At 47.8% G+C, this 16,990-nt stretch overlaps 1 protein-coding gene across 1 annotated transcript in view; it reads right to left on the reverse strand.

Moving 5' to 3' along the window:
• The window catches only part of frem3 (Fras1 related extracellular matrix 3), a 248,885-nt gene that overhangs the window by 113,304 nt on the left and 118,591 nt on the right, over positions 1 to 16,990 (reverse strand). The window contains exon 5 of the mRNA XM_038791914.1: positions 5,354 to 5,479. Within this exon, the coding sequence (XP_038647842.1) occupies positions 5,354 to 5,479 (126 nt within the window). The remainder of the gene's footprint in view (positions 1 to 5,353; positions 5,480 to 16,990) is intronic.

The raw sequence follows: 16,990 nt of genomic DNA on the forward strand, positions 1-16,990 counted from the left end.
GAGGATGAGAGAGAAGTGGGAGAGGATGAGAGAGGAGGGGGAGAGGCAGAGAGAGGAGTGGGAGAGGATGAGAGAGAATCGGGAGAGGATGAGAGAGGAGGGGGAGAGGATGAGAGAGAAGTGGGAGAGGATGAGAGAGGAGGGGGAGAGGATGAGAGAGGAGCAGGAGAGGCAGAGAGAGGAGCGGGAGAGGATGAGAGAGGAGCGGGAGAGGCAGAGAGAGGAGTGGGAGAGGCAGAGAGAGGAGTGGGAGAGGATGAGAGAGGAGCGGGAGAGGCAGAGAGAGGAGCGGGAGAGGATGAGAGAGGAGCGGGAGAGGCAGAGAGAGGAGTGGGAGAGGCAGAGAGAGGAGCGGGAGAGGATGAGAGAGGAGCGGGAGAGGCAGAAAGAGGAGCGGGAGGAGCGGGAGAGGATGAGAGAGGAGTGGGAGGGGAGTGGGAGAGGAGTGGGAGAGGATGAGAGAGAATTGGGAGAGGATGAGAGGGAAGTGGGAGAGGATGAGAGAGGAGGGGGAGAGGCAGAGAGAGGAGTGGGAGAGGGTGAGAGAGGAGTGGGAGTGGCAGAGAGAGGAGCGGGAGAGGATGAGAGAGGAGGGGGAGAGGGTGAGAGAGGAGTGGGAGTGGCAGAGAGAGGAGCGGGAGAGGATGAGAGAGGAGCGGGAGAGGCGGAGAGAGGAGCGGGAGGGGAGTGGGAGAGGAGTGGGAGAGGATGAGAGAGAATTGGGAGAGGATGAGAGAGAAGTGGGAGAGGCAGAGAGAGGAGGGGGAGAGGATGAGAGAGGAGCGGGAGAGGCAGAGAGAGGAGCGGGAGAGGATGAGAGAGGAGCGGGAGAGGTAGAGAGAGGAGCGGGAGAGGCAGAGAGAGGCGTGGGAGAGGGTGAGAGAGGAGCGGGAGAGGATGAGAGAGGAGCGGGAGAGGCAGAGAGAGGAGCGGGAGAGGCAGAGAGAGGAGCGGGAGAGGAGATGAGAGAGGAACGGGAGAGGATGAGAGAGGAACGGGAGAGGAGGAGAGGAGCGGGAGAGGATGAGAGAGGAGCGGGAGAGGCAGAGAGAGGAGCGGGAGAGGGTGAGAGAGGAGCGGGAGAGGCAGAGAGAGGAGCGGGAGAGGATGAGAGAGGAGCGGGAGAGGATGAGAGAGGAGCGGGAGAGGCAGAGAGAGGAGCGGGAGAGGATGAGAGAGGAGCGGGAGAGGCAGAGAGAGGAGCGGGGAGGGAGAGGAGCGGGAGAGGATGAGAGAGGAGCGGGAGAGGATGAGAGAGGAGCGGGAGAGGCAGAAAGAGGAGCGGGAGGAGCGGGAGAGGATGAGAGAGGAGTGGGAGGGGAGTGGGAGAGGAGTGGGAGAGGATGAGAGAGAATTGGGAGAGGATGAGAGGGAAGTGGGAGAGGCAGAGAGAGGAGGGGGAGAGGCAGAGAGAGGAGTGGGAGAGGGTGAGAGAGGAGTGGGAGTGGCAGAGAGAGGAGCGGGAGAGGATGAGAGAGGAGCGGGAGAGGCAGAGAGAGGAGCGGGAGGGGAGTGGGAGAGGATGAGAGAGAATTGGGAGAGGATGAGAGAGGAGGGGGAGAGGATGAGAGAGGAGCGGGAGAGGGTGAGAGAGGAGTGGGAGTGGCAGAGAGAGGAGCGGGAGAGGATGAGAGAGGAGCGGGAGAGGCAGAGAGAGGAGCGGGAGGGGAGTGGGAGAGGAGTGGGAGAGGATGAGAGAGAATTGGGAGAGGATGAGAGAGAAGTGGGAGAGGATGAGAGAGGAGGGGGAGAGGATGAGAGAGGAGCGGGAGAGGGTGAGAGAGGAGCGGGAGATGCAGAGAGAGGAGCGGGAGAGGCAGATAGAGGAGCGGGAGAGGCAGATAGAGGAGCGGGAGAGGCAGAGAGAGGAGCTGGAGAGGGTGAGAGAGGAGGGGGAAAGGATGAGAGTGGAGCAGGAGAGGATGAGAGAGGAGTGGGAGAGGCAGAGAGAGGAGGTGAGGAAAGAGAGGAACAAGAACGGTGAGAAGAGGAGCGGGAGACGAGAGGAGGCGGGAGGGGAGGAGTGTTAGGAAAGATTTAATGTTCCCGAGTACTTTAGTTGGAATTGGGGTTTTGCTTGTTAAATAGATTGTACTTATTGTTTAATAAACTGCACCAATATATAAAGGGGATTCAGGTGGCACTGTTTTGTTGTTGGAAACGTTATTACTGAACACAATAAACTTTGAATCGAAAAGACAAGACTTGCTCTCTCATTCTTATTCTAGTGTTACCATTGAGCTCAACAAGGAGAGGAGGTGGAGAGGTGAGGAGAGGAGGGGGAGGCAAGCAGAGGATTGGCAGGTGATAGAAATGGAACGTGAAAGGTAAGTAAAATTAATGGGCTGCATTTTCCATTGGGAGACTATGGGCGGGATTCTCCATTCCACGACGCTGATATCATAGTTGGCGATTGGCGGAGAATGTACTCCAACACCCAAATCGGTTCAGTTTCCTGCCAATGGTAACCTCCAGGATATTGACAGTGGAGGATTCAATGATGGTAATGCCATTGAATGTCAAGGGGCAATGGTTTGATTCTTTCTTATTGGTGATGGCCATTGCCTGGCACTTGTGTGATGCAAATGTTACTTGCCATTTGACAGCCCAAGCCTGGATATTGTCCAGGCCTTGTTGCATTTGGACATGGACTGCTTCAGTGTTGAAGGAGCTGTGAATTCTGCTGAACATGGTGCAATCATCAGCAAACAAATGTTTGATGCGGAGAGGGAGGGTGACCCAGCAATTCTCATGGTGGGGTGGGAGGATACCCTACTTGTCAGCGGGGGGGGGGGGGGGGATATGAGTTGTGGAGGAGGGGGGCCTGCGGCCAGAACTTTGGAATTGGGCCGCCCACTCAAGATGGCAGACCAATACCAGTATTCTGATAGAATCAGGCAAGCAGAGACCAGTAGCGATTCTTCACTGGCGGGAGCCGGGCTCCAGAACATCGAATCCAGGCCAGCATTTCAACATGTGCATTGTTTTTTTTTCTGAGCGAGAAATGTCCGATGGAACGTAACTCCAGCTTTAACATTAAGCGAAACAACTTTCGGACATAGAATGCGTACAGTGCAGAAAAGGGTCCTTCGATTCTGCACTGACCATCTGAAAGAACACCCTACCTCGGCCTAATCCCCCGTAACCCCACCTAACCTACACATCTTTGGACACTAAGGGACAATTTAGCATGGCCAATCCACCTAACCGGCACAGCTTTAGTAAGAGGAAACTGAAGCACCCGGAGGAAACTCACGCAGACACATGGGGAAAGTGCAAACTCCACGCAGACAGTCACCCAAGGCCGGAATTGAACCCGGGCCCCTGGTGCTGTGAGGCAGCAGTGCTAACCACTGTGCCACTGTGCCGCCCTTTATGAGAATCATTGATGTGAATCAATGTTAAAGTTCCCATCTCCGTGAACACAACCACAGTTTAAAGTGAATACCTACTGTGCACTGGAGTTTCAAAGATCATTCTGTTACAGGCAGTGGAACACTTTTATCTTTAGCTTCTAGTCAACTTTAGTCAACTAGCTGCAAACTGACATGTTTGTTGGAGTAACTGTACCAAAACTTTTCATGACAAATATTGTGCAGGGTTGTCTGCTGCCCGACGCCGATATCATAGTCGGCGATCGGGTGGAGAATCGACTCCAACGCCCAAATCGGGCCATAATCTGCCCTCTCGGAAATGGCGTCATCACGTTGTGCGCCGCGCGCCATTGCAACGCCGTTGGTGTGTCATTGGCTGGCCCTCGCACGATGCTCCGCCCCCTGATGGGCCAGGTTCCTGATGGCACCGGACACGTGTGGTCTCAACGGTCAGGAACTCAGCATAGTGGCTGCAGACTGTGTCGGCCGGGATCCTTGCTGCTGGCCGGGGGGGCTTCCACGAGGGCAGGGGGGACTGGTGGGGGATGGCCAGGGGGTGGCCTGTGGGATGGCGGATGGCAGGTTGAGTCCACGCATGGCCGGTGCCATGTTGTACGGCGCAACTGCTGTAGATCGTCAGATGCGCAGCCAGGGACACGGCCATTTCCCGACCATTTATGGGGTGGGAGCTGGGGGTCTCACCTGATGCCGCTGCTCGCCCCTCACCAGTCCCGGAATCGGTGAGGGGTCGACGCCAATTTTTCCATCGTAAACCTCCAGTGAATTCTCCGTTCGAGCCAGCACTTAGCCGCTGAAACAGAGAATCCAACCCATTTGTCTTCATCTTGTTAGATGTAGAAAGGGGTCCGCTCAGTTTCCTTGCTTTTCAGCTTCGGACTAAACATAATACGTAAACCGAATGTAACACAGCGTTCTCCTGAAAAGCCATGGTCCACTTCAACCATTTTCAGGTGACGTCTACAAGATTTTCCAGCTTTTCTCCTCTCTCTTCCAATATTCATCTTTTTTCTTTTTTTTTTTTTCTTTTTTTTTTCCCTTTTTTTTTATTTATTTATTTTTTTTTTCAACTACGAAATACGGTGCAACCGGCTCGCGCCGTCCAAGCGGAAGAGGTACGACACACGCACGGGAGCTGTGTGCGACCCTTTAGTCCTTCCTTTCGTTGCCAGAGAAAGTGTGTTCGGCCACAGGAACGGGACCGCAGTGCTAGGAAAAGCCGACACTGAGGACTCGGAGCCTGCCCGTTCCAGGGCTCGAGATATTGCCACTGTGATCTGCTCGAGAGAACAAAAACGCGCGCCTCGGCCTCACAAGTGCTGCGAGCATTCTCGGTCCATGTCCGTCTGAGACTCGAGGGGGGTGAACCACTCAGAATGGGGAGGGTCAACCGCTCAGCCTGAACACCAGCCCATGTAGAGCTGGCCCGCCGAGGGCCCTCCCACGTCGGACACGACCCGCCTAATCGTTCGAGGTGTTCTTCCAATATTCATAATACTCCATAAAGGTCTCAACTAAATTTTTCTCTCTAATAATCTGTCCCGAATCTACTGAAGAAACAGGAAAAGGACGGATGAGCTGTGCTTTTCAATCTGGATGGCAGCGATCCCCTTACCCATATCTTCTATTTGATCCCTGGCCAGGCAACTGTTATTTCAATTATTTGCTATCTTTGTGCCCAGAGATATTGGATACTAGACTGCACATGTCATGAACGTTGTCAAAATCAAGTTCTGAGATAAAAAAAACCTTCAAGCAGACCTTCCCCCAACTTTCCATTTCCTTTCTTCATTTTCCATTTCATTCCTGGATGATTAATTCATTTTTGTTTTTAAATCCTTGGTGCAATCCTATTTTTCCTTTTCCTGATTATTTGCACTGTCAATATTTGTCCACAAAGCAATCCATGCTTTCCAGATGTTTTGTATAGTTTCTAGAAATACAAATATTTATAAACTTACCTTGCTGTGTGAAGCAGATGACCATGAGTTCCTGGTTAAAATCACCAGACCTCCTCACAGGAATGAGCACTTCCCCAGTATCTTCCTCAATCCTATACTCTGACTGGGGAATGTAAACTGTTGATTCTGTTGAAAAGGAAAATGAAAGTGTTATCGGATGTCAGTATTGAGGAACACAAAATCGATTGGTCTTCACTAATCTCTCCAATATAAGTGCGGGGTGGTGGCTATTAAAGAGCAGTTCTATCATGATGCAGTTTCAAAAGAGATGAAGGATAAGCGACTCTCTTTCAGATTAAGTCAGTTTCAGTGAAAGCTAGAAATTATGTTCAACATTTTTCCGGCCTGAGGGTTGTGGGTGAACTGTGAGGTGGAAAATCTGGAAAAATAGCATAGAGTGGTATCAGGATCTTTCAGAGGCTCACACTGAAACTGTATCAAACACACACACACACACACACACTGAAACTGTATCAAACACTGAAACTGTATCAAACACACACACACACACACACACACACACACACTGAAACTGTATCAAACACTGAAACTGTATCAAACACTGAAACTGTATCAAACATGAAACTGCATCAACGACAAGCACACTGCATCAAACACTGAAACTGTATCAAATACAAGCACACTGTATCAAACACTGAAACTGTATCAAATACAAGCACACTGTATCAAACACTGAAACTGTATCAAATACAAGGACACTATCAAACACTGAAACTGTATCAAATACAAGGACACTATCAAACACTGAAATTGTATCAAATACAAGCACACTGTATCAAACACTGAAACTGTATCAAATACAAGCACACTGTATCAAACACTGAAACTGTATCAAATACAAGGACACTATCAAACACTGAAATTGTAACAAATACAAGCACACTGTATCATACACTGAAACAGTATTAAATACACGCACACTGTATCAAACAATGAAACTGTATCAAATACAAGCACACTGTGTCAAACACTGAAACTGTATCAAATACACGCACACTGAATGGTATGTTGCCTCCCAGGTGCATGGGTCAGGGATGCCTCAGGTAGGCTACAGAACATTCTGAAGGTGGAGGGTGAACAGCCAGTTGCCGTAGTGCACATAGGCACCAATGATATAGGTAAAAAAATGGGATGAGGTCCTACAAGCAGAATTTAGGGAGTTAGGAGCCAAGTTAAAAAGTCGGACCTCAGAGGTAGTAATCTCAGAATTGCTACCAGTGCCACGTGGTAGTCAGAGTAGAAATGAAAGAATAGGCAAGATTAATGCGTGGCTTGAGAGATGGTGCAGGAGGGAGGGTTCAGATTTTTGGGACATTGGGACTGGTTCTGGGGGAGGTGGGACTATTACAAACTGGACGGTCTACACCTGGGCCGGACTGGAACCAATGTCCTTGGGGGTGCTTTTGCTAACGCCGTTGGGGAGGGTTTAAACTAATGTGGCAGGGGGGTGGGAACCAAATGAGGAGGTTAGTGGACAGTAAGGAGGTAGTAACTAAAGCCTGTAAGGAACTAGATCATGAAGTCAGCGTGACTAAGGGGAAGAGTAGGCAGTGAACAGATGATGAACGCAAAGGGACTGGTGGTCTGAGGTGCATTTGTTTTAATGCAAGAAGTGTAGTAGGTAAGGCAGATGAACTTCGGGTTTGGATTATCTGGGAGTATGGTGTTATTGCTATTACTGAGACTTGGTTGAAGGAAGGGCATGATTGGCAACTAAATATTCCAGGATATCGATGTTTCAGGCGGGATAGAGAGGGAGGTAAAAGGGGTGGAGGAGTTGCATTATTGGTCAGAGAGGATATCACAGCTGTGCTGAAGGAGGGCACTATGGAGGACTCGAGCAGTGAGGCGATATGGACAGAGCTCAGAAATAGGAAGGGTGCGATAACAATGTTGGGCCTGTACTACAGACCTCCCAACACCGAGCGTGAGATGGAGGTACAAATATGTAAACAGATTATGGAAAGATGTAAGAGCAACAGGGTGGTGGTGATAGGGGATTTTCATTTTCCCAATATTGACTGGGATACACTTAGTGTCAGAGGTCTAGCTGGAGCAGAATTTGTAAGGAGCAGGAGGCTTTTCTAGAGCAGTATGTAAACAGACCAACTCGGGAAGGGGCAATACTGGACCTGGTGTTGAGGAATGAGCCCAACCAAGTGGTTCAAGTTTCAGTCGGGGATTACTTTGGGAATGGTGATCACAATTCCGTAAGTTTTAGAATACTCATGGACAAAAATGAGAGTGGTCCTAAAGGAAGAGTGCTAAATTGGGGGAAGGCCAACTATACCAAAATTCGGCAGGAGCTGGGAAATGTGGATTGGGAGCAGGTCTTTGAAGGCAAATCCACATTTGATATGTGGCAGGCTTTTAAAAAGAAGTTGATTAGAGTGCAGGACAGACATGTCCCTGTGAAAATAAGGGATAGAAATTGCAAGATTAGGGAACCATGGATGACAGGTGAAATTGTGAGACTAGCTAAGAGGAAAAATGAAGCATACATAAGGTCTAGGCAACTGAAGACAGACAAAGCTTTTGAAGAATATCGTAAATGTAGGACCAATCTGAAATGAGGAATCAAGAGGGCTAAAAGGGGTCATGAAATATCTTTAGCAAACAGGGTTAAGGAAAATCCCAAAGCCTTTTATTCATATAAGGAGCAAGAGGGTAACTAGATAAAGGGTTGGCCCACTCAAGGACAAAGGAGGAAAGTTACTGAGGAGGGTATCAAGGTTGCAGGAGTGTACCGGCAGACAGAAAGGTGGGTTGAAGTGTGTCTACTTCAATGCAAGGAGCATCCGGAATCAGTTGGGTGAACTTGGAGCATGGATTGGTACTTGGGACAATGATGTTGTGGCCATTACGGAGACATGGTTAGAACAGGGATAGGAATGGTTGTTGGAAGTTCCAGGGTAAAGATGTTTCAGTAAATGTAGGGAAGGTGGTAAAAGAGGTGGAGGAGTAGCATTGTTAATCAAGGATAGTTTAACGGCTGCAGAAAGGCAGTTCAAAGGGGGTCTGCCTACTGAGGTAATATGGGCCGAAGTTAGAAATAGGAAAGGAGCGGTCACATTGTTAGGAGTTTTCTATAGGCCCCCAAATAGTAATAGAGATGTGGAGGAAGTAATTCCAAAACAGATTATGGATAGGTGTGGTGGTCTCAGGGTAGTTGTCATGGGTGACTTTAACTTTCCAAATATTGATTGGAACCTCTATAAGTCGAACAGTTCAGATGGGGCAGTTTTTGTACAGTGTGTGCAGGAGGGTTTCCTGACACAATATGTGGATAGGGCGACAAGAGGTGGGGCCACATTGGATTTGGTACTGGGTAATGAACCGGGCCAAGTGTTACATTTGATTGTGGGAGAGCACTTTGGAGATAGTGACCACAATTCGGTGTCTTTCACTATTGCAATGGAGAGGGATAGGGCCATACGGCAGGGCAAGGTTTATAATTGGGGGAGGGGTAATTATGATACGATTAGGCAAGAATTAGGGAGCATAAGATGGGAACAGAAACTGTCAGGGAAAGGCAGAAATGAAAAGTGGAGTTTGTTCAAGGAACAAATGCTGCGTGTCCTTGATAGGTATGTCCCTGTCAGGCAGGGAGGAAATGGCTGTGTGAGGGAACTATGGTTCACAAAAGAGGTTGAGTGTCTTGTCAAGAGGAAGAGTATGTAAGGATGGGAAAACAAGGTTCAGTTGGGTCGCTTGAGGGTTACAAGGTAGCAAGGAATGAGCTTAAAAAAGGGCTTAGGAGAGCTAGGAGGGGGCATGAGAAGTCCTTGGTGGGTCAGATCAAGGAAAACCCCAAGGCTTTTTACTCTTATGTGAGAAATAAAAGAATGACCAAGGTGAGGTTAGGGCCGGTCAAGGACAGTAGTGAGAACTTGTGCATGGAGTCAGAAGAAATAGGAGAGACGTTGAATTAATACTTTTCTTCAGTGTTCACCAAGGAGCGGGCCCATGTTTTTGAGGATGAGGGTGTGATACAGGCAGGTAGGCTGAAGGGTAAGTCTTGCCTCACAAATTTGATTGAATTCTTTGAGGAGGTAACTAAATGTGTAGATGAAGGTAGAACAGTTGATGTCATATATATGGATTTTAGTAAGGTGTTTGATAAGGTTGCCCATGGTCAGCTCATGAAGAAAGTAAAGAGGTGTGGGATAGAGGGAAATTTGGCCAATTGGAAAAGCAACTGGTTATCACATAGAAGACAGAGAGTGGTGGTGGATGGAAAATTTTCAGACTGGAGACCAGTTACCAACGGTGTACCACAGGGATCAGTGCTGGGCCCTCTGCTATTTGTGATTTTTATCAATGACTTGGAGGAGGGGGCTGAAGGGTGGATCAGTAAATTTGCTGATGACACCAAGATTGGTGGAGTAGTGGATGAGGTGGAGGGCTGTTGTGGGCTGCAAAGAGACATTGATAGGATGCAGACCTGGGCCGAAAAATGGCAGATGGAGTTTAACCCTGATAAATGCGAAGTGATTCATTTTGGTAGAAAAACTTTGAATGCGGATTACAGGGTCAACGGCAGGGTTCTGAAGAATGTGGAGGAACAGAGAGATCTTGGGGTTCAATTCCACAGATCTCTGAAGGTTGCCACTCAAGCGGATAGAGCCGTGAAGAAGGCTTATAGTGTGTTAGTGTTTATTAACAGGGGGCTTGAGTTTAAGAGCCGCGGGGTTATGCTGCAACTATACATGACCCTGGTGAGACCACATTTGGAGTATTGTGTGCAGTTCTGGTCACCTCATTATAGGAAGGATGTGGAAGCATTGGAAAGGGTGCAAAGGAGATTTACCAGGATGCTGCCTGGTTTGCAGGATAGGTCTTACGAGGAAAGGTTGAGGGAGCTAGGGCTTTTCTCTATGGAGCGGAGAAGGATGAGAGGCGACTTAATAGAGGTTTATAATATGATGAGGGGGATAGATAGAGTGGACGTTCAGAGACTATTTCCTCGGGTGGATGTAGCTGTTACAAGGGGGCATAACTATAAGATTCAGGGTGGGAGATATAGGAGGGATGTCCGAGGTAGGTTCTTTACTCAGGAGTGGTTAGGGTGTGGAATGGACTGCCTGCTGTGATAGTGGAGTCGAACACTTTAGGAATTTTCAAGCGGTTATTGGATAGGCACATGGAGCACACCAAAATGACAGGGAGTTGGATAGCTTGAACTTGGTTTTGGAAAATGCTCGGCACAACATCGAGAGCTGAAGGACCAGTTCTGTTCTGTACTGTTCTATGTTCTATGTTTTTATACGTGGAGTCAGAGAAAATGGTGAGATTTTTAATGAGTACTTTGCATCGGTATTCACCGAGGAGAGGGACATGACGGATGTTGAGGTTAGGGATAGATGTAGATTACTCTCGGTCAAGTCGGCATAAGGAAGGGGAAGTTTTGGGTATTCTAAAATGCATTAAGGTGGACAAGTCCCCAGGTCCGGATGGGATCTATCCCAGGTTACTGAGGGAAGTGAGAGCGGAAATAGCTGGGGCCTTAACAGATATCTTTGCAGCATCATTGAACACAGATGAGGTACCGGAGGACTGGAGAATTGCTAATGTTGTCGCCTTGTTTAAGAAGGGTAGCAGGAATAATCCAGGTAATTATAGACTGGTGAGCCTGACGTCAGTGATAGGGAAGCTGCTGGAGAAGATACTGAGGGATAGGATCTATTCCCATTTGGAAGAAAATTTGCTTATCAGTGATAGGCAACATGGTTCTGTGCGGGGAAGGTCATGTCTTACCAACTCAATAGAATTCTTTGAGGAAGTGACAAAGTTGATTGATGAGGGAAGGGCTGTAGATGTCATATACATGGACTTCAGTAAGGCATTTGATAAAGTTCCCTATGGTAGGCTGATGGAGAAAGTGCAGTCGCATGGGGTTCAGGGTGTACTAGCTAGATAGATAAAGAACTGGCTGGGCAACAGGAGACAGAGAGTGCTGGTGGAAGGGAGTTTCTCAAAATGGGGAACTGTGACCAGTTGTGTTCCACAGGGATCAGTGCTGGGACCACTGTTGTTTGTGATCTACATAAATGATCTGGAGGAAGGTATAGGTGGTCTGATTAGCAAGTTTGCAGATGACACTAAGATTCGTGGAGTAGCAGATAGTGAAGGGGACTGTCAGAGAATACAGCAGAATATAGATAGATTGGAGAGTTGAGTGGAGGAATGGCAGATGGAGTTCAATCTGGGCAAATGCGAGGTGATGCATTTTGGAAGATCCAATTCAAGAGCGAACTATACGGTAAATGAAAAAGCCCTGAGGAAAATTGACATACAGAGAGATCTGGGTGTTCAGGTCCTTTGTACCCTGAAGGTGGCTGCGCAGGTCGATAGAGTGGTCAAGAAGGCATATGGTTTTCCTTCATCGGAAGGGGTATTGAGTACAAGAGTTGGCAGGTCATGTTACAGTTGTATAAGCCTTTGGTTCGGCCACATTTGGAATACTGTGTACAGTTCTGGTCGCCACATTACCAAAGGGTTGTGGATGCTTTGGAGAGGGTGCAGAGGAGGTTCACCAGGATGTTGCCTGGTATTGAGGGCGCTAGCTATGAAGAGAGGTTGAGTAGATTAGGATTATTTTCATTAGAAAGACGGAGGTTGAGGGGGGACCTCATTGAGGTCTACAAAATCATGAGAGGTATATACAGGGTGGATAGCAAGAAGCTTTTACCCAGTGTGGGGGCTCAGTTACTAGGGGTCACGAGTTCAAGGGGAGAGGGGAAAAGTTTAAGGGAGATATACGTGGAAAGTTCTTGACACAGAGGGTGGTGGGTGCCTGGAACGCGTTGCCGGCGAAGGCGGTAGAGCCGGGCACTATAGCATCATTTGAGATGTATCTAGACAGATACATGAATGGGCAGGGAGCAGAGGGATACAGATCCTTAGAAAATAGGTGACAGTTTTAGATAGAGGATCTGGATCGGCGCAGGCTGGGAGGGCCAAAGGGCCTGTTCCTGTGCTGTAATTTTTCTTTGTTCTTTGCATCAAACAATGAAACTGTATCAAATACAGACACACTGAAACTGTATCAAACACACGCAAACTGAAATGTACCAAACACAGGCACACACGAGGGCAGGATTCGCCATTTGGGTGACCCGGGGCAGGATTCTCCGTCCCACCACACCAGCAGGTCCCCGGGATTCTCCGTTTCGCTAGCTGGTCAATGGGATTTCCCATTGTGGGCAGCCCCACGCCGTCGGAAAACCTCCGGGTTGTTGGCAAAACGGAGAATCCCAACAGAGGAGAATCCATCCATTTGTTCTTTCACTGGATTTGAATCGTGTGAAATTCGTTCCCCCGCTAGATGCATCTGGCAGGTGAAATTTGGATGGTGCAAATGGGCCAGCACGTTGCCCACATGCAGCGCAAGTGATTCTTGGCCACACTGGCATCTGATTCCCTGGAGTCGGGATTCGTGTTAAAATGCTTGACAAGCAAGAGGATTTTAAGTGCTCTACTCACCACAGATCGCCATTCCAGCCAAATAGATGGCTGCCTGTAGATCAACCCCCAGATTCCGTGAGTCGGAGATTGGGCAAATACTAGATGCAACTGAGGAGAGGGACACCCCCTTCCCAGTGTGGGGGGAGGCTCAATCCGGCCCTTCTCAACAGCTCCTGGGAGGAGATGGCAGAGGCTTTTCGCTTTGGCAACCTCACAAAGACAGCCAGTACGTAATTCGGGAAGAAGGTGAGTGACGTCCTTAAGGCAGCTCGGGTCAGTCACCACCTCTGTGCCCTGGAATCATTCCCATCCCTCACTTCTGACATCAACCCACAATGCACTAGAGGCCGATCAGACCCCATCTGCCTGCATCTCCCTTAGAGCCAAGCCTCTGCAATGAGACCGCAGCAAGCACTCACTCTACACTGAGACCAAATCAAACACTCACTGTACACTGAGACCAAATCAAACACTCACTCTACACTGAGACCGTATCAAACACTCACTCTACACTGAGACCAAATCAAACACTCACTCTACACTGAGACCAAATCAAACACTCACTCTACACTGAGACCAAATCAAACACTCACTCTACACTGAGACCTTATCAAACACTCGCTCTACACTGAGACCGTATCAAACACTCACTCTACACTGAGACCGAATCAAACACTCACTCTACAATGAGACCGTATCAAACACTCACTCTACAATGAGACCGTATCAAACACTCACTCTACACTCAGACCGTATCAAACACTCACTCTACACTGAGACCGTATCAAACACTCACTCTACACTGAGACCGTATCAAACACTCACTCTACATTGAGACCGTATCAAACATTCGCTCTACACTGAGACCGTATCAAACATTCGCTCTACACTGAGACCGTATCAAACATTCGCTCTACACTGAGACCGTATCAAACATTCACTCTACACTGAGACCGTATCAAACACTCACTCTACACTCAGACCGTATCAAACACTCACTCTACACTCAGACCGTATCAAACACTCACTCTACACTGAGACCGTATCAAACACTCACTCTACACTGAGACCGAATCAAACACTCACTCTACACTGAGACCGTATCAAACACTCTCTACAAAGAGACCGTATCAAACACTCACTCTACACTGAGACCGTATCAAACACTCGCTCTACGCTGAAACCGTATCAAACACTCGCTCTACACTGAGACTGTATCAAACACTCACTCTACACTGAGACCGTATCAAACACTCACTCTACACTGAGACCGTATCAAACACTCACTCTACACTGAGACCGAATCAAACACTCACTCTACACTGAGACCGTATCAAACACTCTCTACAAAGAGACCGTATCAAACACTCACTCTACACTGAGACCGTATCAAACACTCGCTCTACGCTGAAACCGTATCAAACACTCGCTCTACACTGAGACTGTATCAAACACTCACTCTACACTGAGACCGTATCAAACACTCACTCTACACTGAGACCTTATCAAACATTCGCTCTACATTGAGACCGTATCAAACACTCACTCTACACTGAGACCGTATCAAACACTCACTCTACACTGAGACCTTATCAAACACTCGCTCTACACTGAGACCGTATCAAACACTCACTCTACACTGAAACCATATCAAACACTCATTCTCCACTGAGACCGTATCAAACATTCGCTCGACACTGAGACTGTATCAAACACTCACTCTACACTGAGACCGTATCAAACACTCACTCCACACTGAGACCATATCAAACACTCGCTCTACACTGAGACCGTATCAAACACTCATTCTCCACTGAGACCGTGTCAAACATTCACTCTACACTGAGACTGTATCAAACACTCACTCTACACTGAGACCGTATCAAACACTCACTCTACACTGAGACCGTATCAAACACTCACTCTACACTGAAACCATATCAAACACTCACTCTCCACTGAGACCGTAACAAACATTCACTCTACACTGAGACCGTATCAAACATTCGCTCTACACTGAGACGGTATCAAACACTCACTCTACACTGAAACCATATCAAACACTCACTCTCCACTGAGACCGTATCAAACATTCGCTCTACACTGAGACCGTATCAAACATTCGCTCTACACTGAGACCGTATCAAACATTCGCTCTACACTGAGACCGTATCAACCACTCACTCTACACTCAGACCGTATCAAACACTCACTCTACACTGAGACCGTATCAAACACTCACTCTACACTGAGACCGTATCAAACACTCACTCTACACTGAGACCGAATCAAACATTCACTCTACATTGAGACCGTATCAAACATTCGCTCTACACTGAGACCGTATCAAACATTCGCTCTACACTGAGACCGTATCAAACATTCACTCTACACTGAGACGGTATCAAACACTCACTCTACACTGAGACCGTATCAAACATTCGCTCTACACTGAGACCGTATCAAACATTCACTCTACACTGAGACCGTATCAAACATTCGCTCTACACTGAGACCGTATCAAACACTCCCTCTACACTGAGACCGTATCAAACACTCACTCTACACTGAGACCGTATCAAACACTCACTCTACACTGACACCGTATCAAACACTCGCTCTACGCTGAAACCGTATCAAACACTCACTCTACACTGAGACCGTATCAAACACTCTCTACAAAGAGACCGAATCAAACACTCACTCTACACTGAGACCGTATCAAACACTCTCTACAAAGAGACCGTATCAAACACTCACTCTACACTGAGACCGTATCAAACACTCACTCTACACTGAGACCGTATCAAACACTCGCTCTACACTGAGACCGTATCAAACACTCACTCTACACTGAGACCGTATCAAACACTCGCTCTACGCTGAAACCGTATCAAACACTCGCTCTACACTGAGACTGTATCAAACACTCACTCTACACTGAGACCGTATCAAACACTCACTCTACACTGAGACCGTATCAAACACTCACTCTACACTGAGACCGAATCAAACACTCACTCTACACTGAGACCGTATCAAACACTCTCTACAAAGAGACCGTATCAAACACTCACTCTACACTGAGACCGTATCAAACACTCGCTCTACGCTGAAACCGTATCAAACACTCGCTCTACACTGAAACCATATCAAACACTCATTCTCCACTGAGACCGTATCAAACATTCGCTCGACACTGAGACCGTATCAAACATTCACTCTACACTGAGACCGTATCAAACACTCACTCTCCACTGAGACCGTATCAAACATTCACTCTACACTGAAACCATATCAAACACTCGCTCTACACTGAGACCGTATCAAACACTCATTCTCCACTGAGACCGTGTCAAACATTCACTCTACACTGAAACCATATCAAACACTCGCTCTACACTGAGACCGTATCAAACACTCGCTCTACACTGAGACCGTATCAAACACTCACTCTACATTGAGACCGTATCAAACACTCACTCTACATTGAGACAGTATCAAACACTCACTCTACACTGAGACCGTATCAAACACTCACTCTACACTGAAACCATATCAAACACTCACTCTCCACTGAGACCGTATCAAACACTCACTCTCCACTGAGACCGTATCAAACATTCGCTCGACACTGAGACCGAATCAAACATTCACTCTACACTGAGACCGTATCAAACACTCACTCGACACTGAGACCGTATCAAACATTCATTCTACACTGAGACCGTATCAAACACTCACTCTACACTGAGACCGTATCAAACAGTCACTCTACACTGAGACCGTATCAAACACTCACTCTACACTGAGACCGTATCAAACACTCATTCTCCACTGAGACTGTATCAAACACTCACTCTACACTGAGACCGTATCAAACACTCATTCTCCACTGAGACCGTGTCAAACATTCACTCGACATTGAGACTGTATCAAACACTCACTCTACACTGAAACCATATCAAACACTCATTCTCCACTGAGACCGTATCAAACACTCGCTCTACACTGAGACCGTATCAAACACTCACTCTACACTGAGACAGTATCAAACACTCACTCTACACTGAGACCGTATCAAACACTCACTCTACACTGAGACCTTATCAAACACTCGCTCTACACTGAGACCGTATCAAACACTCA

The sequence above is a fragment of the Scyliorhinus canicula genome, chromosome 3, assembly GCF_902713615.1.
Source record: "Scyliorhinus canicula chromosome 3, sScyCan1.1, whole genome shotgun sequence".
NCBI lineage: Eukaryota > Metazoa > Chordata > Chondrichthyes > Carcharhiniformes > Scyliorhinidae > Scyliorhinus > Scyliorhinus canicula.